Source organism: Stegostoma tigrinum, chromosome 12 (assembly GCF_030684315.1).
Source record: "Stegostoma tigrinum isolate sSteTig4 chromosome 12, sSteTig4.hap1, whole genome shotgun sequence".
NCBI classification, from domain to species: Eukaryota; Metazoa; Chordata; class Chondrichthyes; order Orectolobiformes; family Stegostomatidae; genus Stegostoma; species Stegostoma tigrinum.
The window spans coordinates 79,084,400-79,106,899 of record NC_081365.1 but is presented as its reverse complement, the minus strand read 5'-3'; the positions used below and the strand labels follow the sequence as shown (position 1 = coordinate 79,106,899).

At 46.3% G+C, this 22,500-nt stretch overlaps 1 protein-coding gene across 2 annotated transcripts in view; it reads left to right on the top strand.

The window, feature by feature from the left end:
• LOC125457171 (phosphorylase b kinase regulatory subunit alpha, liver isoform-like) overlaps window positions 1–22,500 on the top strand; it is a 109,674-nt gene that overhangs the window by 36,489 nt on the left and 50,685 nt on the right. For both annotated transcript variants that reach the window (XM_059650494.1, XM_048541025.2), the window contains exons 11-19: window positions 917–1,012; window positions 4,772–4,879; window positions 8,021–8,099; window positions 9,523–9,657; window positions 14,899–15,008; window positions 16,278–16,422; window positions 17,005–17,083; window positions 17,334–17,512; window positions 20,443–20,622. In XM_059650494.1, coding sequence (XP_059506477.1) covers window positions 917–1,012; window positions 4,772–4,879; window positions 8,021–8,099; window positions 9,523–9,657; window positions 14,899–15,008; window positions 16,278–16,422; window positions 17,005–17,083; window positions 17,334–17,512; window positions 20,443–20,622 — 1,111 coding nt within the window. The remainder of the gene's footprint in view (window positions 1–916; window positions 1,013–4,771; window positions 4,880–8,020; window positions 8,100–9,522; window positions 9,658–14,898; window positions 15,009–16,277; window positions 16,423–17,004; window positions 17,084–17,333; window positions 17,513–20,442; window positions 20,623–22,500) is intronic.

The window sequence follows — 22,500 nt, the reverse complement described above, 5'->3', positions numbered from 1 at the left end:
CTGCTACCGGGGATGACAGGACTGCCATGCGAAGAGAAAAATAGGTTTGACTTATTATCCTTATTATAATAGGTATGTATTCACTAGAGTGTAGAAGGATGAGAGATGATCTGATTGCAATTTGTAAGGGCTGGCAAGGAGGATGTTTCCCTTAGTTGGGAGTTTTGAACAAAACAATGCAGTCTCAGGATACTGAGTAGACCATTTAAGACTGAGATGAGGAAAGATTTATTCTCTCAGGAGTTAGTGAACCTGTGGAGTTCTCTTACCACAGAAAGCAGTGGAAACCAAGTCAGTGAAAATATTCGAGAAAGAGATGGATACGCTTTTAAATTTTAGAAAGTGGTAATACGGCTTTGAAATAGCGAATGGGCTGTGATCGTGTGGAAGGATGGAACAGGCTCAGTGGGCTGAATGGCCTGTTCCTGCTCTAGTTTCATGTTGATCACTCTCTCTGAGCTGAGTTCCCTCTGGTGCCTCCCCTAGGGGGAGTCTCCGATGTGAGCAGCAGCTTTCAGAAACCGTAAGTTGGTGCTGGGAACAACATCGGCACAGCGAATGGTGTGTTTGCGTGCCTGTGTGTCCGCACGTGTGCGCGCGTGCGTGTGTGTGTTCATGGAGAAGCGTGTGGTCTAGAGGGACCACTGTTGCTGAGGAGACAAAAATGCTCTTGCTTAAAAAGCATCCCTTGATTCTGAGACTGGGCCCAGTCTCTGTCTTAGTCGGCTTCCTTGTGCTGTAGGTTGACCCGCAATGCCATTGGGAGGGAATTCCAGCATTTTGACCCAGTGACACTGAAGAAACGGCAATTATATTTCCAAGTCGGGATGGGGAGTAGCTTGGAGGGAACCTCACAGGTGTTGGCTGACTGTATAGAGATCCAAGCTCTCTGTTTCTTTGCTGTCTCTTGTTACAGATTGAAGAATATAGGGAGGCCCTGGAAGAGGTTCTTATGAGAGGGCAGAATGGCGTACGCCTCATTCCAGAACTTTATGCTGTTCCTTCAGAAAAGGTATGACATTGTAAACAGTTCATGACAAATTATCCTTAGCTATAATCACATGCTCTTTTTATTGAGCAGATGTTGAACATTGTACAACCTGAAGCATTCACAAGAGCAGTGGGTGTGTGGAATGCGCTGCTGGAGTGGTAGTGGAGTCAAATACTTCAGAGACTTCTAAGCGACTCTTGGATAGGCACATGAAGGATAGTAAAATGTAGGGTGTGCAGAGTAGCTTGATCTTAGTAGGCTAATAGGTCAGCATGACATCATGGGCCGAATGGCCTGTACTGTGCTGTACTGTTCTATGTTCTAAGTGAGTCCTAATTGTGTATTTTGAATAAAGGTTTTAAGGATGTTAATTTAGTTGATTTTACTGAATACTTTTCTTCCATTACAAAAGCTCTTTGCTTTCTTGACTCTGACTGTGGTTTGCATGGGAGTATTTTGAGCTAATTTGTACATTTGACCCCTGCCTGTCCCACAGAATAACAGAACGTGCAGTGGATTTCACTCCTATTTGTCACCAGTGAGCAGCCAGGGGTTCAGGCTCAATACTTCATGGTGATTTAGCAGCGCTCTTGCACGTGGATTTATTAAAAAATTCGTACATTAGACATGGGGTTCGTTGGCAAGACCAGCATTTGTTGCCCACTTCGAATTGCCCTTTGAAATCAGTGGCTCATTCAACCATTTCAGAAGGCAGCTAAGAGCCATCTTCATCGCTGTAGGTCTGGAGTCGCACACAACCATACAGTACTGAATAGGCCCTTCGGCCCATTGAGACTGTCCTGACAAAGCCAACTTGCCTACACGAGGCCCGTAGCCTGCAATGTAATTTATGACGCTTCAAGTGCTCATCCTAGGGCCTTTTTTTAAAGGTTGTGAGGTTCCCGCCTCAGTAATTCCCCAGGCAGTGCATTCCAGACCCCAACCATACTCTGTGTGTGAAAAGAAGTTTATTCAAATCCCCTCTTCAACCTCCTGACTTTCACCTTAAAATTTTGCCCCCTTGCTACTGACCCTTTAGCTGCAGGGAACAGCTGCTCTCTATGCACCCTGACCATGCTTCTCGTAACCTTATCCATCTCTACTAGGTTCCCCCGCCTCTGCCTTCTCTGCTCCTAAGCAAACAGCCTGAGCTTATCTAGCCTCAGGTCCATTCCAGGCAACATCCTGGTGAATATCCTCTGCATCCGCCCCAGTGGACTCACATCCTCCTTATAGTGTGGCAACCAGAACTGCACACAGTACGCCAGCTATGGTCCAACCAAAGTTCTGTGCAGCTCCAACATCACCTCCTGGCCCTTAGAACCCATGCCATGACTGATAAAGGCCAGTCAAGGCCAGATATATCGTGCAGACTGCAGGCCTGGTAAGGACAGCGGATTCCTTTCTCTAAAAGGTACTTCAGGGAATGAGATAGATACATACAGCGTGGAAACAGACCCTGGAGTCCAACCAGGCCATGTCAACCATAATCCCAAACTAAACTAGTCCCACCTCCCCAAGCCAGTCCCACATCCTTCCAAACATTTCTTATTCATGTATGTATCTAAATGTCTTTTAAACGTTGTAACTGTACCCACTTCCACCACTTCCTGAGGTCCTGGAGAGTGTTGCTGAACAAAGAGACCTTGGGGTGCAGGTTCATAGTTCCTTGAAAGTGGAGATCCACGTAGACAGGATAGTGAATAAGGTGTTTGGTATGCTTGCCTTTATTGGTCAATACATTTGAGTATAGGAGTTGGAAGATCATGTTGCAGGTGTACAGGGCATTGGTTACCACGACTGCATTCAGTTTTAGCCTCCCTGCTATGGGGGCTGTTGAGCCACAGGGAGAGGCTGAACAGGCTTGGGCTGTATTCCCTGGAACATTGGAGGCTTGAGGGGCATGGATAGAGCAAATAGCGGAGGTCTTTTCCTCTGGCTAGGGGAGTCCAAAACTAGAGGGCATAGATTTAAGTCAGAGGGGAAAGATTTTAACAGGGGTCTAAGGGGAAACTTTTTCGCACAGAGGGTGGTGCATGTATGGAAAAAGCTGCCAGAGGATGTGGTTGAGCTCGTACAGTTGCAACAGTTAAAAGACCGAAGTCACACAACACCAGGTTGTAGTTCAACAGGTTTATTTCTTCAGGTGCAGTGAGAGAGACGAGTACACGGACACAAAGTTTATAGTCAGAGAGATCATGTCATGCTACATGTGACCCCACCACACTGTTCTGATTCTGTAAAGTCTTCCTTACTGTCCTGTGTTGATGACATCTCCATGATAAATTGTGATGACCTCTCTACCTTAATCAGTTTGTACAGTTTTGGATTACTTGTTACTTTGGCTAGACCCTCGGCATGCAACTCCTATAGCTATCATGTTATTCCAGTCATTTAGTTTGCCCCCAGCACCACCTTATTTTTAATTTTTTTGTAACTATCTCTCTGCCTCATTTAATTGGATTATAGATCATCCCTTCACTGGCTATTCAGCTGTTGACACTTCACTCACCATCTAACACTCTTGGTCACTGGCAGAGACTTATTATCTCCACACTTCGCTCACACCAGTTGCATGATCTTTTGATCTCTCTGCCCTTGATCACTGCCTATAACTGTGTGTCTGTGTGCTCTCCCCTCTCACTGCACCTGACGAAGGGGCTGCACTCTGAAGGCTTGTGTGATTCCAAATAAATCGGTTGGTCTGTAACCTGGTGTCGTGTGACTTCTGACTTTGTCCACCCCAGTCTAACAGCGGCGCTTCCACATTGTAACATTTTAAAAGGCATCTGGATGGGTACATGAATAGGAAAGTTTTGGAGGGATATGGGCCAAAAAGCTGGCAAATGGAACTAGATTAATTTAGGATATCTGGTTGGCATGGTCACATTGGACCAAAAGGCCTGTTTCTGTGCTGTACTATGGCTTCATTTGGAAATTCATTCTACACATGAACCACTCTGTGTGTTTTAAAAAAAAATTGCCCCCTTGTCTTTTTTTTTGATCTCCTCTGACCTTAAAAATATGCCCTGTAGTCTTGAAATCCCTAACCCTAGGGTAAAGACATCTACCATTCACCTCATCTGTGCCCCTCATGATTCTATTAGGGGCATTTAAACAGTCCTTCGAGAAGCATATGGATGATGACGGGATAGTGTAAGGGGAGAGGCTTATATTAGTTCACAGGTCGGTGCAACATCGAGGGCCGAAGGGCCTGTTCTGCGCTGTATTGTTCTATGTTCTATATACCTCTATGAGGTCAACCCTCACTCTACTATGCTCCAGTGAAAAATATCCCCGCATATTCAGCCTCTTCCCCATAACCCAAACCCACCATTCTTGGCAACATCCTTGTAATTCCCTTCCAAACTGTCTCTAATTTAATAATATCCTTCATATAACAGGGCATCCAGAACTGGACACAGTAGTCTTTTATGACAATTCATAATCATTTTGTGGTCACCATCACTGAGACTAGATTTTGATTCCAGATTTATTCATTGAATTTAAATATTACCAGAAGCAGCGGTGGGATTTAAACCTGAGTCACCACCCCATTAACCTCAACCTCTGGATTTCGAAGCCAGTAACATTTACACCATTTTCACAGTAAAATGCAAATATTTTCATAAAATTCCTACTGTGGTGTAGTGATTTGACAAGAATGGACAGTTTTCGACTTGGCTTCTTGGAAAGATTTGAGTTACATTTGTGTTCTAAGAGCTCCCACCTTGAGCAGTGGTTCCAATCTAATATAAACCTGCTGTTGGTTCTTTCCAGGTGGATGAAGAAAATGAAAACCCACACACTGTGGACAGGGTTGCAAAGGGAAAATTGCCTCACTTGTGGGGACAGTCACTATATATCCTCGGGACTCTACTGGCTGAGGTACCTGTTTAAACATTGGATCCTCCTATTGTTTGAACGAGCTGAGGCTGGATTGCTAGATTCCTTTCAAACAATGTTTATTAACTACATTTACATGATGAGAAGGCTACAGTGTAGCATACTGTCAGCTGGAGACAAGCTCCAACCTTCTAGCAGAGTCCAATCACGATATTGAGGTTGCAGTAATATCAGAAAATACCTCCAGACGCTCATCACTTGATATTTCGTCTCTACCCTAGGCATCATCTAATCACATTTATACTTTTCTTCTTGCCCTTTTTATTTGCAAGAACATTTTTTTTAGTTTTAGTTACATGAGTAGACATGGACCCATGGCCTTTCACTCACCACCCATCCTGCTTTCTTTATCTTTTTAATGCATTTGCTGTTTAAAAAGCTGTCATATTTGACATAGTTGTGCCCACACCCAGCCAGGCTGACCAGATCAGCTGCTAAATATTTGTTGATCCCTTTGCAAACGAAGATAGCATCGCTGTGGCCCAAAGGTCAGGCAAGTTAATCTCCTTCAGACCTGCCTGTGCTTGTACAAGTAGACTCAGGTCTTAGGCACAACATTGGGTACAGTTCTGGGCACTGCATGTTGGGAGCATACAAACAAGATGGGGCCACTCAGTCCTTTAAGCCTGTTCTGCCATTCAGTAAGATCATGGCTGATCTGGTTTTAACCTCAGCTCTACGTTCCTGCATACCTTAGATGATCTTTCGCCCCTTGGTCATCTAATATGTATCTATCTACCTCTACCTTTAAAAATATTGAAAAATTCTGCATCCAGTTTTCAAATTTTTGAAAAAGGAATTTCTGAATTCCGTCAACTCTCTTAGAGGAAACAATGTTTTCTTATCTCTGTTTGTAAAGGGCGCTGCCTTAATTTTAAACTATGATGCCTAGTTCTAGATTCTCTAACGAGACCAAACATCCATTCAACATCAGTCAAGTCCTGTCAGGATCTTAGATGTTTTAATTAAATCACCTCTGACTCTCCTAAACCCTAGAGGATACAGGCCCAGCCTGTCTAACCTTTCCTCAAATAGTAACCCACTCACCCCAGGTATCAATCCAGTAAACCCTCTCTGAACTGTTCCCAGCACATTCACATCTTTCTGTCAGTACGGTGACCAGTACTGTTCACTGTACTCCAGATACAGTCTCGTCAATGTCCGGTATAGCTGAAGCAGAACCTCCCCACTCTTCAATTCAATTCTCCTCACAATAAACCATCACATTCTATCTGTTTCTCCTGATTATCTGCTGTACCTGTACACTACTCTTTGGGGTTCGTGGACTAAGACACCCAGATCCCTCTGTAACTCAGAGCTATCTAACCTCTCACCATTCAGATAATAGGCTTCTTTCTTGCCAAAATGGGCAATTTCGTACTTTCCCCACATTGCATTCTATCTGCCAGACCTTAACACAGCACTGCACATTTGTCTTTAAAATGCATAAAAGTTGGGGTTTAGACTGCCTTCTTGAAATAATTTGAGGGTCTCTGGTCTGGTCCATAACACTTTACTGAAGTGTAACAATGCAATCCTGTGTGAGGATTAGTTCAGTTGAATCCCCTGGCATAAAGACGGAGCTCCATGAGGAGCACTCAGTGGATTGTGTCGTCCTTTCAGTGACTGTTTGGTGATTCAATATTAGCCGCTTTCTGTGGGAGGCATTAATCTGTGGTGCTTGGCAGTTAAAAGAAGATTTCTATAGGGAATTTTGAAAGGGTTGTGAAGTTGTTTTTGAATGGATCGTTGCTTGTTTTCCAGCAAATCTCGCCTTTGGGAGCTGTAGGCTTTTTTACTGGCAGGCTTGGCTGTGTACCGTTGAGGCGGTGAGTTTGCTCACTTTGTAAGTGACACTGACACTGGTAGGATTCCGATACCTTCAAGTCATCAGAAAGGCAAGGGGAAATGTTGTTTATTGCAAAAGGAATGGAGTATATTGTTAAGGACCAGACCAGACCCTTCAGAATATTTTAAGAAAGTAGCCTAGACCCTAACTTTTTCTTATTTTTAAAGGTAGGTGTGAAGTGCTCTGTTTCAGATGCAATGCGACTGGTCAAACTACTGGATGTTAAGCAGAACACAATTTATTTTTAAACATTATAATTAAAGTACAAACAAAAGAAAGAGGAATTTAGAATAACCTTAATTATTGGAAAACTTAACCAAATAACAGACACAGGAACTATTACAAATTAACTGTTCCAATATAGTAGTATCCCATAAACACAGCCCTTGGCAAAAAGGCAAATTCAGACGCAGATTCTTACATGCAGTTCTCCAGTCCAGGAAGAGAAAATATCAAGAGAAAAATCAGGGAAAGTAGCAGACAGGAGACATTCACAGCAGCTTCCAACTCTTACAGAAACCCCAAAGGCTTCTGATGTTACCGAAAAGACCAAAACCCAGACATCTGGACCTGTGTGATCTGGCCGCACTCATTCAGGCCGTTAAAACCAGCCGAAGGCCTCACATGCTGTTTGTTCAAGTCCCCTTCAGTAGCTAGTTCTCCACCTCTGTCTCACAACCACTCTTGAAACAAAAAAAAAGCCAGGACAAAATCACCTCTTAAGGTGACAGCATCATCACGACATGGTCAAGGATGCTTCACTGTAGCTGTACAGTGTTGATCCCCTTATTTGAGAAAAAGATGCTCTTAACCTTTGATCCCAGCAACAAGTTATCTAATGAAGAAAGGCTGAAGAGGTTAGGCCTACTTTCTTTGGGGTGATCTTATTGAAAGCTGATATAATCCTGACGGGGTGGGAGAGGGTGGATGCTGAGAGGATGCTTTCCCCTTCGTGGGTAGAGACCAGAACTGGGTGTGATCACCCATTTAGACCAGGACAAGGAGAAGGTTACTGCCTGAGAGAGTTGTTAAGGGTGTGAAACTGTCTGCCCCAGAAGGTCTTTACATTTATTTAAGGCTGAGTTAGGTTTTTGATCGACAGAGGAGCCTAGGATTATTGGGAGTAGGGTGGTAAATACAGGGGCGGACAGGAAAGTGGAGTTGGGTGTTAAATGGCAGAGTCGGTCTGAATGGCCTACTCCTGCTTTTTTGTTTTCCACCCCCAACCCCACCACCAGCTTTGCCACTGACTGGAGCCTTGCTTTGTTTTGCAGGGATTTCTCGCTCCTGGGGAGATTGATCCTTTGAGCCGACGAATGTCCACCATTAGCAGGCCTGATGTTGTGGTACAAGGTCAGTTAATTATTTCGACTCTCTCACTAATCGGTACTTTCCCGTCTCTCAACTTCACTGCTGTTAATGGCTCAGACTATGAGCTCAAACAGAATTCATATGCCTGTTAGCGTGTGGACATTATTTGAAAGAAGTAGCTCACTTTCTCTTGCAAGAATGGTTTTAATAACACCGTTTTTTCTCACGGCTACAATAATAACTCGGACTTTTTAGCACCCTAAAGATCCCCAAAGAGAAACCTCTCAAGGTTCAATGCACTGTGCGCTGAACAGGAACTGAGAGCACGGTGGCTCAATGGTTACCACTGCTGCCTCACAGGGATCTGGCTTTGATTCCACCCTGAGGCGACTGTCTGTGTGGAGTTTGCACATTCTCCCTGTGTCTGCCTGAGTTTCTTCCGGGTGCTCCGGTTTCCTCCCATAGTCCAAAGTTGTGCAGTCTAGGTGGATTGGCCGTGCTAAATTGCTCCTAATGTCTCTGGATTACGTGCTAGGTGTGTCAGCTATGGGGAATGCAGGTTTACAGGGTTGGGCTGGTTCTCAGTGGGATGCTCTGATTTGATGGGCCAAATGGCCTGCTTCCACACTGTAGGGATTCTATAATTCCGTTGTTACTATGAGACATAGAAAGTAGTCAGAGAGAATTCCTGTGCTCCCCAGAGCAACCCTGTGGAATCACATAACCAGGCAGCACTCTGGAAATCTTAAAAACTTAAAACTCAGTCTGGTACCAGATGAGGTGAACTAGCAGATTCTGGTGAAGAGTCACCAGACTCAAAACGTCAACTCTGCTTTCTTACCATAGATGCTGCCAGACCTGCTGAGTTTCACCAGCAGGTTTCTGTTTTTAGGTCAATGGTTGTTGGAAGCAAAGTTCACCAGATCCTTTAACAAGAGATTAGTGTCACCCGTGATCTTTTCAATGCAACAACAATTTGCATTTATCTAGGACACCTGATGGTAAAATGACCCGAACTGCCTTACAGGAGGATTCTCAAGCAGAACCAAAGACAGTTTGGCCAAAATCCTGATCAAAGAACACCATTTTATGGGGTTTGCTGTGTGAAAATCGCTCTCCACACTCTGGCGGTGACCACTTTGTCAGCTGTGGAGCACCTTGGAGAGTCCTGTGGTCAGGACTGGCAGTAAATCAAAGCAAGTTATCTCTTTCTCTTTTTCTGAAACATTAATTGAGAAAACGGTCAGCTTTGTATTCCGCATATTGGGAAATAATTATACTGCTGTTGGTCATGCGGTGATGCTAACAACTTCATCCAAACCGGTCGAACACTTCATGTTTTCATTTTTAGCCATCACTTAGAGACCTATGTAAAGATCAATAAACGTGCTCCCGTTGTGGAAACAGTTACACTGATAATGAAACAGTGTTTACATTCCTGTTGTTTCTTTCTCTTGTTGTATAGTGTCTATACTGGCAGAAACCGAAAAAATAAAGAACATATTGACAAAACATAACTTCTACGTAGAAGGTGTTTCTGATGTTTTGCCTATCAGAGTGCAGCCTGGAAGAATACTTAGTCACCTCTATGCAAAACTTGGTAAGGGCTTCATGAATCTCCTCTTGTTCCCACTAGTACAATCGTTGTGTGCTGGTCAGACCTGTTCAATACCTATTTATATAATGTTTGTAATTTATTAACTACTTCGGGACTTTGGTTTTAAAGTTGAGGAAAATGGCATTTTTTTAAAAAATGTGTTTCTTATCAAGGATCAGTCAGTAATTTTATTTTGTTTTGGGTCAAAACCGCATCCCCAAGACGAGGCAATGTAGGGAGTAGGAACAAGTGTGGGCCATTCAACCATTCGAGCCTGCTCTGCCATTCAGTAGGACCAGTTGAGAGCCTAGGAAGGGTCACCGGACCTAAGACGTTAACTCTGATTTTTCTTCACAGAAGCTGCCAGACCTGCTGAGCTTTTCCAGCAACTTCCGTTTCACTCTGCTGTTCCTGCTGTCCCCTGCAAATGCTTTGATCTCTAGTCTTAAGAACTATATCTAACACCTTCTTGTAAACATTCAATATGTTGGCCTCAACTGTTTGCTGAGGTAGGGAATTCTACAGGCTCACCACATCTCCACATTTCTCCACATCTCCATCCTAATGGCCTTACCCGTGTAGAGTTGTACTGCTCAGAAACAGACCCTTCAGACTGAGTTGACCATGCTGACTGGATATCCTAAATTAATCTAGTCCTATTTGTCAGCATTTGGCCCATATCCCTATAAACCCTTCATATGTATATACCCATCCAGGCGCCTTTTAAATGCTGTAACTGTACCAGCCTCCACCACTTCCTCTGGCAGCTCATTCCATACACACACCACCCTCTGTGTGAAAAAGTTGGCCGTAAGGTCCCTTTGAAATCTTTTCCTTCTCACCTTAAACCTGTGCCCACTAGTTTTGGACTCCTCCCAGCCTGGGAAAAACCATGGCTATTCACCTCGTCCATGTCCCTCATGATTTTATAAACCTCTATAAGGTCACCCTTCAGCCTCCAATACTCCAAAAAAAAGCCTCAGCTGATTCAGCCTCTCCCCCACAGCCCAAACCCTCCAACCCTGACAACATTCTTGTAAATCTTTTCTGAGCCCTTTTGAGTTTCACAACATCCCATAGCAGGGAGACCAGAAATGAATGCATTATTGCTGAAGTGGCCTAACCTATGCCCTGTCCAGCTGCAACGTGACCCTCCCAACTCCTACACTCAATGCACTGACCAATAAAGGCAACTGCACCAAACACTTCCTTCACCGCCCTGTCTACCTGCAATTCCACTTTCAAGGAACTATGAACCTGCACCCCACGGTCTCCTGGTTCAGCATCACTCCCCAGGGCCTTACCATTAAGTGTATAAGTCCTGCCCTGATTTGCCTTTCCAAAATGCAGCACCTCACGTTTATCTATGTTAAACTCCAGTAACTAAAATATTAACACCTTTAGCTAAATGAAACTGTGTCCTTTAAACTATGATTCCTGGTTCTGGATGCACTGGTCATCGGGATTATCCTTCCTGTGCTTACCCAGTCTAGTCCTGTTAGGAACTTATAAGAGATACCCCCTGTCATTCTTTTAAACTCCAGTGAAAATAATCCTAACCGATCCAGTCTCCCTCATACATCAGATCTGCTCTGCTGGAATCAGCCTGGTAAACCTTCACTGCACCCCTCCATCACCAGAACATCCTTCCTCAGGTAAGGAGACCCAAACTGCACACAGTACTCCAGGGGTTATCTCACCAGGCCCTGTGCAATTATAGCAAGACATCAGTACTCCTGTACTCGAATGGTCTCACCATGAAGGCCAACATCCCGTTTACCTGCTTCACTGCCTCCTGCACCCATGCGCTTACTTTTAGCAAACTGTGCACAAGGATACCAAGGTCTCCTTTCCCAATTTATAGCTATTCAAATAATGTTCAGCTTCCTGCTTTTACTGCTAAAGTGAATAACCTCACATTTATTTGCATGAAACCACATCTGCTGTGCATTTACCACTCGCTCAACTTGTCCAAATCAGACTGAAGCGTTTCTACATCCACCTTTTACAGTTTGCCTTCCCGCCAAACTTTGTCATCTGCAAACTTGGGGACATCTCCTTTGGTTACCTAAACTATTAACATACTATCATGAACAGCCAGGGTTTAAGCTCTGATCCCTGCAGTAGCCAGTCACTGAGAAAATGACTTGTTTGTTCCTATTCTTTTGTTACCTCACTGCCAGGCAGTTCTCTATCCATCTCAGCACACCACCTGAATCCCACAGGCTTTAATTTTATGTGCTAATCTCCAGTTGGGAACAAAGTTTAAATGACTAGATCAGCTACCTGTGAGATAGCTGTGCAAGTGTTCACCAAGTTGAACTTTCAGAACCTTCAGAAAGAGAAATTGGAGGCTGGAGCAAGTTCATTTCAGAAGAAAATAATCATTAAGTTACAGCAGTCTCTAGGCCATCAAAGCCGAAAAGGGATCTTAAACTCTTCCAAATGGACAGGATGGGGTAAAGCATGAACCTTTTTAGAGTCCATTGAAGAAAAGACAGTAAGTTAGCCTGTGTCTGTGTGTGAGAGACAGAGAGAATCACAGCTGGTGATTGCACAGCAAGTCACCAAAAGGAAACGCTTGTGACCTTGTCAATTTAACGTGCAATTAAACAGGGGACAACTGGAGTGAAACTTTACTGCAATTGACTGTCTGTCTGTAAGGATTCGAGCTGGGGGAATAAAGGCCTGAATCTATCTACTTGTTGCTTATTAGAAGATCTTTCCAAGTTTGTCATAAATAGATGTAGAGTTTTTTCTTTTATGTAATAAAGTTGTGTTCTGTTGTTAGAAGTGCATTGACACCCTCGTGCTAATGTATTCAGTGACTGAATGACTAACCTGTTGCAAAAAAAAACTCGTGGTCTATCTAGCCAGGTTTGACTTTGGGATCTGGCCTGTTCACTATTACCATGAGCTGGGATCATAAGAGTAGAGTTTAAAAGCACAATTAGACCATCTGGCCCTTCCATTCTGCTCTACCGTTCATTAAGATCATGATTGATCTGGCTATGATCTCAGCTCCACTTTGATGCCTGACATCCTAAAACCCTTAACTCCCTGTTTCTCAAAAGTTAGCTAAGCCCTTTTGCCATTGTGCTCTGAAGAAGAGAATTCCCCAGACTCATGACCCTGTGAGAAGTTTTTTTTATTACTCATCTCTGTGAAAAGCAAGACCTCTTATTCTTAAACTGTGTCCCCCAGTATGGGTTTATCCCATGAGGGAAATAACCTGCATGATCCTACCCCTTCCTCATTGTCTCAAAATGGCAGGATGCCCCCTTACCCCATGTCCACTGCTCCCAGCTGTTACGGAGTCATGGAGATTTACAACTTGGAAACAGACCCTTCAGCCCAACTTGTCCATTCTGCCCAGTTTTCACAATTAAACTAGTTTGCCCGTATTTAGTCCATATCCGTCCATACCTATCCCATCCATGTACCTGACCAAATGTTTCTCTTAATGACTAAATTGTACTCATTTCCACCTGTATCTCTGGCAGCCTGTTCCAGACTCTGTCCGCCGTCTGTGTGAAAAAGCTGCCCTCTTTGTATCGCTCGCCCTCACCTTAAACCTGTGCCCTCTAGTTTTAGTCTCCCCTAAGTGGGGAAAAGCTCTTGCATAGCCACCTTACCTATGCCCCTCATGATATTATAAACCTCTATAAGGCCACCCCTCAGTCTCCTATGCTTCAGGGAAAGAAGTCCCAGCCTGTCCAGCCTCTCCTTCTAACTCCAACCTTCCAGCCCGGGAAGCATCTCAGTAAATCTTTTCTGCACTCTTTCTTGTTTAATACCATCCTTTCTATAGCAGGGCGACCAGAACTGCACTCTAGATGTAGCCTTACCAATGTCCTGTATGGCTGCAACAGAACGCCCTAACTCCCCAAAACGTCAGCTTTCCTGCTCCTCTGATGCTGCTTGGCCTGCTGTGTTCGTCCAGCTCTACACCTTGTTATCTCAGATTCTCCAGCATCTGCAGTTCCTACTATCTCCCGCCCTAACTCCTCTCTTCTGTGCTGTCACCGATGAAAGCAAACATGTCAAAAGCCATGTTCACCACCCTGAATAACTGTGTCTCCACTTTCGAAGAGCTATTAACCTATAGACCTTGATCTCCATTCAATAACACCCCCAGGGCCGTCCAGCTGATTTGTGTAAGTCCTGCCCTAGTTTGACCCACCAAAATGAAACACATTCCACACCTCCCCACCACCCCCTCACAGCAATCTCACCCCCTCATTCTACCACCCTTCCACCAGGGGCTGGTCCTCTGACTGTAGGTGGATGGAGTTCAATCTGGGCAAATGCGAGGTGGTGCATTTTGGAAGAGCTAATTCAAGAGCGAACTATACAGTAAATGGGAAAAGTGCTGGGGAAAATTGATGTACAGAGAGATCTGGATGTTCAGGTCCATTGTTCCTTGAAGGTGGCAACGTAGGTCATAGAGCGGTCAAGAAGGCACACGGCATGCTTTCCTTCGTCGGATGGGGTATTGAGTACAAGAGTTGGTGGGTCATGTTGCAGTTGCATAAGACTTTGGTTCGGCCACGTTTAGAGCACTGCGTACAGTTCTGGTCGCCACGTTACCAAAAGGATGTGGATGCTTTGGAGAGGGTGCAGAGGAGGTTCACTAGGATGTTGCTTGGAATGGAGGGTTCTAGCAATGAAGAGAGGTTGAGTAAATTAGGATTATTTTTATTAGAAAGACGGAGATTGAGGGGGGGACCTGATTGAGATCTACAAAGTCATGAGGGGTATAGACAAGGTGGATAGCAAGAAGCTTTTTCCCAGAGTGGGGGACTCAATTACTAGGGGTCATGAGTTCAAAGTGAGAGGAGGAAAGTTTATGGGAGATATGCATGGAAAGTTCTTTACGCAGAGGGTGGTGGGTCTTTTAAGATGTATCTGGACAGGTACATGGATGGGCAGGGAGCAAAGGGATACAGACCCTTAGAAAATAGATGACAGGTTTAGACGGAGGATCTCAATCGGCACAGGCCTGGAGGGCCGAAGGGCCTGTTCCTGTGCTGTAACTTTCTTTGTTCTTTATGGGAATTTTAGTCAATTACCTGTTCTGTAAGGTGGAGGGACCCAACTTGATGCCAGCTTTAAGTCAGTGCAAGGCAGTAGGCACACCCTGGCACCTCCAATGACCATCAGCCCAGGGTGAGGTTTGGTAGATTTTGGGCACCAGGCAGGTTCCACCCGTCTGCAATGTGTGAGCGCTCCTTATCATTCCAGGCTGCAACAAGAAGCTCAAACTCAGCGGGCGCCCATATAGACACATTGGGGTCCTCGGCACCTCCAAGTTATACGTCATCAGAAATCAAACCTTTGCCTTCACTCCACAGGTGAGGATTTTATTTTTATTATTATTATTCATTCATGTGATGAGTGGGCCACTGGCCAGGCCACCATTTATTGCCCATCCCTAATTGCCCAAAATGCAATTAAGACTCAGCCACTTAGCTGTGGGCCTGGAGTCACGTGTAGGGCAGACCAGGTAAGGATGGCCGTTTCCTCCCCTAAACGACATTTGTGAACCTGATGGGTTTTTCTGACAATTGATTCATGGTCATCATTAGACAGTGCATGACAGATTTTTTTAAATTGAATTCAAATTCCATCATCTACCATGTCAGGATTCGAACCCAGGTCCCCAGAACATTACCTGGGTCTCTAGATTAACAGAATACCACAGGCAATGACCTCTTCTGAAGGACAGGAGCTAGATGGCTATTTAACCCCCCATCATACTGCCCTCTTGTGTTAGGGTATGTAACACCGCTTTAAGAAGCAGCGAGCACTACTCACTGGTATCTCTGAATACGTTGCTCTTCTGTGGATGCCCTTTCTTTCCCTCGTCTCTCCCATTCCTGCAGAACCTGTTTGATTGGTGGGTGAATGTGTTGCTGTCAAGGGTTTGAGTCCACCATTCCCCCAACTACCACCTTCATGAGTTGGTGGGGCGGGGCTTGGTGGGGAAGAGGAGGGGGAAGGGGTTATAGACCATCTTGACTGGGATGGAATGGGGTAGGAGGGAGTGTGCAGTGAAAGGAATGGAATAGGCAGTATGGTATGGGAGTGAGAGGGGTTGATGTTCGGGGTGCTGGGAGAAGATGGTGTGATGGCAGCGACAAGCATGGGGGGGACAGAATGGGTGCAAGCATTGAAAGGGATTGTAGGATTGGGGGGGAGTGGGACAGTGTTGGGGGTCTCGGAAACATCAGATTTAAGGTGGAGTGGGTCCATAATGCGGGGGATGGTAGATAGTGGCTGAGAGGGCTCGTTGGATTGGAGGGCCCTGGAGAGGCGGTAAGGATGTCATTTTTGGGGTTGGGCGTGGGGAAGGGGACTGATGTATGAAAGCTGATAGAAGCGCAGAATTCCAAAACCACCTCGGCAGGAATTTATAATTTAATGTTCAGGAAGGAGTGCCATTATCACTCGAATGTGTATCCAGTGACCCAGGGGATCCGTGTTCAAATCCCACCATGGTACACTCAAAAATTGTTTCATAATGAAAATTGAGAAGAATGCTTGTTTGCGAGATGTTTGTGAAGCCATGGCTTTGTGCTGCAGGCTGTGTTTTCACTGTGCTTTCTCCCCACCATGGACAGTTCATCGACCAACACCAGTTTTACTTGGCGCTGGACTGCCGTATGATTGTGGAGATGCTGCGGACTGACCTGGCGTACCTGTTCTCCTGCTGGAAGATGACGGGCCGACCGACTGTAACCTTCCCCATCACTCAGAGCATGCTGTGTAAGGATCCTCTTCGTTCTCCTCACTCCCTCCTCCTGCGAAACCCAACGTCATTTGAGTTACTAACTCAGAAATGATGCCACTCTCTCCGGTGAAGAACCTCTGGGGATGGGGCACCTCCTCTGTCCCATGGTTGGTTGTTGTCTGTCAGGGGCCAAGTGAGGACCACGAGAGTCTTGTGTGCCCTCCACCCAACTTCTGATTGCTGCGATTACCTATTGACACCTGATGTCCCTGTTTGCCTAAGCAATGAGGATTTCGAAAGGGCTCCATGGACCAGAGAGAGCCCAACTGAGGGACCAGATCTAGGGCCCTTGCCCCCCCCCCCCGTCTCTCACTCCAGACCCCTGACCAGGAAATTAACACCCACCAGCCCTTTCCCCACTCCCCACAACCGGTCCCTCAGACAGCCCTGTTGTTCCAGAAAGGGTCGCTGAAACCACTGCTCTGTTCTCGACCTCCAAACACTGGCCCTGTGAGCGGGGTGAGGGGGCAAGTGCAGATGGTGACCTTTTTCGACCGGAAGTCTGGCGAATGCATGCAGATTTTGTTGCTGACAAAGATGTCCTGTTCCTGTTGCAGCTGATGATGGGACAGATATTGACTCCAATATTCTCAGCACCCTTCGGAAACTCCAGGATGGATACTTTGGTGGGGCCAGGTATGGATTTCTCTGCTGCGTTGGCCGGTTGTTCAATTAATGCTGAGCAAGTTGCAGAACTGTTATGGCATAGAATGAGGCCATTCAGCCCACTGTGCCCTTCAAATGAGCGTCATCACCTCATGCCGATCTCTTCTTGTGTCCCCATCTTCTTGCTTGTTAATTTCGGCTGTCACCATTGGATTGTTGCCTGACTGTTTCATGAGTGCCGGAGTGTGGTGACCTGTAAGTGCGATGCTTCGTCTTTCAGGATCAAAACGGGCAGATTATCTGAATTCCTCATTACCTCGTGCTACACACATCTGAGCTTCTTAGATCCAGGCCCTGATGGCCTTCTGTTGGACGACTGTTTCAGCGAAGACAGTGCCAGCCCGAGCCACGAGACGGAAGAGGTTGTCTCTTTGAACGATTCGTGCTATCGAAACGATGGTAAGGAAAATAGCTTCAGATACACTTCAGGCCTGACCCCCCTCAAACTGTTAGAAGCACCGGGCCTATCACACGTTCTTTGGAAATTCCAAGTACAAAGGCAGTTCAGTCATACAGCATGGAAAAAGACCCTTTGGTCCAACCTGTCTGTACTGACCTCAATCCCAAACTAAACTAATCCCACATGCCTGTGCTTGGCCCATATCCCTCCAACCATTTATTATGCATGTACTTATCTAAATGTCTTTTAAATGTTGTAACTGTACCCACATCTGCCACTCCCTCCAGAAGTTCATTCCACACATGACCCACTCACTCTGTAAAATGATTGCCCCCATGTCTTTTTTATATGTCTCCTCTCACCTTTAAAAATATACCCCCAGCCTTGAATGCCCCCACCCCAGGAAAATGACATATGCTATTCACCATATCCATAATCCTCATGATTTTATAAACGTCTGTAATGTCACCTCTCCACTTCCCGCACTCCAGTGAAAAAAATCCCAGCCTCTCCTTACAGCTCAAACCCTCCATTCCTGGCGAAATCCTGGTAAATCTGCTCTGAAGAATCTCCAGCTTAATGATGCCCATCCTATAACAGGGAAGCCAGAACGGAACACAGTATTCCAGAAGAGGTCTTCTCAATGTCATGTACAACCTCAACATGACGTCCCAACTCCTATACTTAAAGATCTGAGCAATGAAGGCAAACGTGCTAAACGCCTTCTTAACCACCCTACCTAGATATGATGCAAATTTCAAAGAATTATGTGCCTGAACCCCTCGGTCTCTCTGTCTGCAACTCTGCCCAAGCCAATACTTTTAATTGTATCATCTTGTCTTTGTTTATTCTACCAAAGTGCAATACCTGATATTTATTCAAATTAAACTCCATTTGCCACTTTTCAGATAATTGACTCAATTGATAAAGATCAAGTCAAAGATCACTTTCGTTTTTAATACGTTTTAAAAAACAAAAACAAATGAATTTACCAGTCTGATGAAGGGCCTAGGCCCGAAACGTCAGCTTTTGTGCTCCTGAGATGCTGCTTGGCCTGCTGTGTTCATCCAGCCTCACATTTTATTATCTTGGAATTCTCCAGCATCTGCAGTTCCCATTATCTCTGAATTTACCAGTTGTGAGTTTTAGCTTATGTGAGTGGAGAGATTTTCAGAAGTTATTCCCATGGTCCATTGACACCTTTTGGAGGCGCCGGCTTAGATTTTAGAATTGCACTTGAAGGTGAGGGGGGAGGTATAGGTGTTAAATCAAACGGGATGGTGGTGGAAAAACTTCATTGCAGTGTTCGCTCCTGTGCCCAAGGATTTAAGGCCCAAAGAGCATCTCCAGGCCTTGCTGCCTGATAGCCATTTTGAGCCTCTTGAGTGGCTACTTCAAGGACTCATCCTGTGTGCGGGAGTTCTGTACTTTGGGGAAGGTGGAGGCCTTGCCATTTTGGCAACTCTTTGGTGACCCAGGGTGGACCCTATTCCTCTAGCAGGGTGAGGGACAGCGTCCACTTGGGCAGTCCCTGCTCCCTAAAGGAGAGATCACCTACAGCCCAGGGTCAATGTTCGGCATGCTTGCCTTCAATGGTCAGAGCATTGAGTCTAGGATTTGGGTCATCATGTTACAGTTGTACAAGACGTTGGTAAGGCCGCATTTGGATCATTGCACACAATTCTGCATGCCCTGCTATAAGAACACAACTGTACAGCAAGGATGTTATTAAACTAGAAAGGGTGCAAAAAAGGATTTACAAGTATGTTGCTGACTCTGGAGGGAGAGGGAGTCATATGGAGAGGCTAGATAGACTGGGACTATTTTCCCTGGAGCTGAGGGGTGACCTTTATAGAGGTTTATAAAATCATGAATGTCATGGATAGGGTGAATAGTCAAGGTCTTTTCCCAGCACGAGGGAATCCAAAACTAGAGGGCATAGGTTTAAGGTGAGTGGGGAAAGATATATAAAAGGGACGTGAGGAGCAACTTGTTCACACGGGAGTGGTGCATGTGGAATAATTTGCCAGAGGGAGTGGTGGAGGTGAATACAATTGCAATACTTTTAAAAGACATTTGGACAGGTACATGGATAGGAAAGATTTAGAAGGATATGGGCCAAATGCATTCGAGTGGGAAATGCGTAGTTCAGGCACGGACGAGTTGAGTCAGAGAGTTTATTTCCGTGCTGTATGACTCTACAATTAACATATGTAGCTCCTGTACATCACCCTGTGACGATTTGAAATTCGTTGTCACAGTCCCTCTTGATTGGTTCTCAGAAATCGTATACAGTTTGTGTTTTGTACTCGCCTGACGAAATAAACCAAAAGCTGCTTTATCTTAAAGTTTCAGCCAGTGCTGAGTTGAAATCTCTCCCATCAGTTTATGTTACATAATGAAAGCCGGCAGATGATGTAAATAGAGAAGGGCTGCTGTTGTATTCTGAGAAAGACCATGTCCAGGTAGTTTCTAAATAAAAGCACGGGGGAACGGCATTTCCAGGGCTCATGGTCCACGGCAACACCCGAACCAATCAAAGTTGAACAGCCATCCAGCCAGCACCCTTTCTCGTGCAGTGTAAGTAGTTGTTCCCTTTTTGAAAAATGGCATTCTTGCAAGTGTCCTGATGAGTACAAGATGGATGGAGGTCCTTTTTTAGTAGGTTTTTATTTTAAGCCGTCATGCTGCTGCTGCTGTGTATTTCAGGAGGTTAGCCCAGGAACAGGCCTTGGGTCTAACTGCTGGAAAGGAGTCTCTTGGAGAGGCTTGATGTTAAGAGTCTTCTGAGACACAGAGAGAGCGAGACTTTTTGTGAACTCAACAAAGGGCGATTTGCAAGTATCTGGCTGCTCAGTCTTCTGTTAAACAATCTTGAGTAATGAGTCTTGACTTGTGCCATCTACTGTTTCTTTTTTGACATCCACAGTTGACAGTGAAGATGAGCTTGTGAAATATATAAATCATCTGCTCCAAAGCACAACACCTGTGTCAAAGCGATTACCTCCAACATCAATAAGTCCAGGCATGCATCACGTGTTTGAGACTGCTCACACTTCGAGGGACATCATATCAATGGTGGCCAAAGTGAAGGGACTGGAGTTACCAAGTAATCAGTTTGCTTGTTCTGAATGAGAGTAATATGATTTATTTGCCTTTATGATCTTGATACTAAGTTGTATTATTCTGTTCAAATGTGAAAACCTGCTATTGACAAAAAAGTAATGAAGGTTCACCTGGCACTATGCTCTACCTCCAAGGTATTCAAAATTATAGTGAACGTGGCTTACTTGTAATCTGAGTCAAACTTTCTAACTTACATTTACTTCTACACATGTTTGACAAAACAAAATCCCTGCCAGATTTTGACCAGAAATGGGAGAATTAACCACGTGGGTTGGTGACTGTTTTGAAGGTTTGCAGATGGGTTGAAATCCCTTTGACCTTCTACTTGCTGACAACAGGGCTTCCCTCTAACAACACTCTAACTGCGCCATTTTTGCAGTTTCCCTGTTAAACACAGCAGTCACTACCATCGTAAGCAGGTCGACCTGTTAGAATTCTCATCATGCACACTCACAAATTCACATATACTTGTCGCTTGCTCGCTCGCTCACTCGGGCGCGCGCACACTCACACTCATGCACGCTGTCACACACACACACACACACTCGTGTGCGCTGTCTCTCTCACACACACACTCGCGCACACTGTCTCACACACGTACACGCACACACACTTGGGGGCGCGCGCTGTCTCAGACACACACACACACACTCGTGCGCACTTTCTCTCTCTCTCTCTCACACACACATGCAGACACGCACTCGTGCATGCTGTCTCACACACACTCGCGCGCGCTGGCTCACACACACACTCGTGCGCGCTGTCTCTCTCTCACACACACACGTGTGCGCACAGTCTCTGTCACGCACACACACTCGCGCGCGCTGACTCTCTCTCACACACACACACTCGTGCACGCTGTCTCTCACACACACACTCGTGCGCGCTGTCACACACACACTCGTGCGCGCTGTCACGCACACACACTCGTGCGCGCTGTCTCTCACGCGCGCGCACACCCGTGCGCGCTGTCTCTCACGCGCGCGCACACCCGTGCGCGCTGTCTCTCACGCGCGCGCACACCCGTGCGCGCTGTCTCTCACGCGCGCGCACACCCGTGCGCGCTGTCTCTCACGCGCGCGCACACCCGTGCGCGCTGTCTCTCACGCGCGCGCACACCCGTGCGCGCTGTCTCTCACGCGCGCGCACACCCGTGCGCGCTGTCTCTCACGCGCGCGCACACCCGTGCGCGCTGTCTCTCACGCGCGCGCACACCCGTGCGCGCTGTCTCTCACGCGCGCGCACACTCGTGCGCGCTGTCTCTCACGCGCGCGCACACCCGTGCGCGCTGTCTCTCACGCGCGCGCACACCCGTGCGCGCTGTCTCTCACGCGCGCGCACACCCGTGCGCGCTGTCTCTCTCTCGCGCGCGCACACCCGTGCGCGCTGTCTCTCTCTCGCGCGCGCTCACCTGTGTGCGCTGTCTCTCTCTCGCGCGCGCTCACCTGTGTGCGCTGTCTCTCTCTCACACACACACAGACACACACACGCTCGTGCGCGCTGTCTGACATACGCACACACACTCGTGCGCGCTGTCTCTCGCGCGCGCACACCCGTGCGCGCTGTCTCTCACGCGCGCGCACACCCGTGCGCGCTGTCTCTCTCTCGCGCACGCTCACCCGTGTGCGCTGTCTCTCTCTCACACACACACAGACACACACGCTCGTGCGCGCTGTCTGACATACGCACACACACTCGTGCGCGCTGTCTCACACCCACACACTCGTGTGCGCTGTCTCTCTCACACACACATTCGCGCACACTGTCTCACACACGTACACGCACACACACTTGCGCGCGCGCGCTGTCTCAGACACACACACACTCGTGCGCACTTTCTTTCTCTCTCTCTTTCACACAC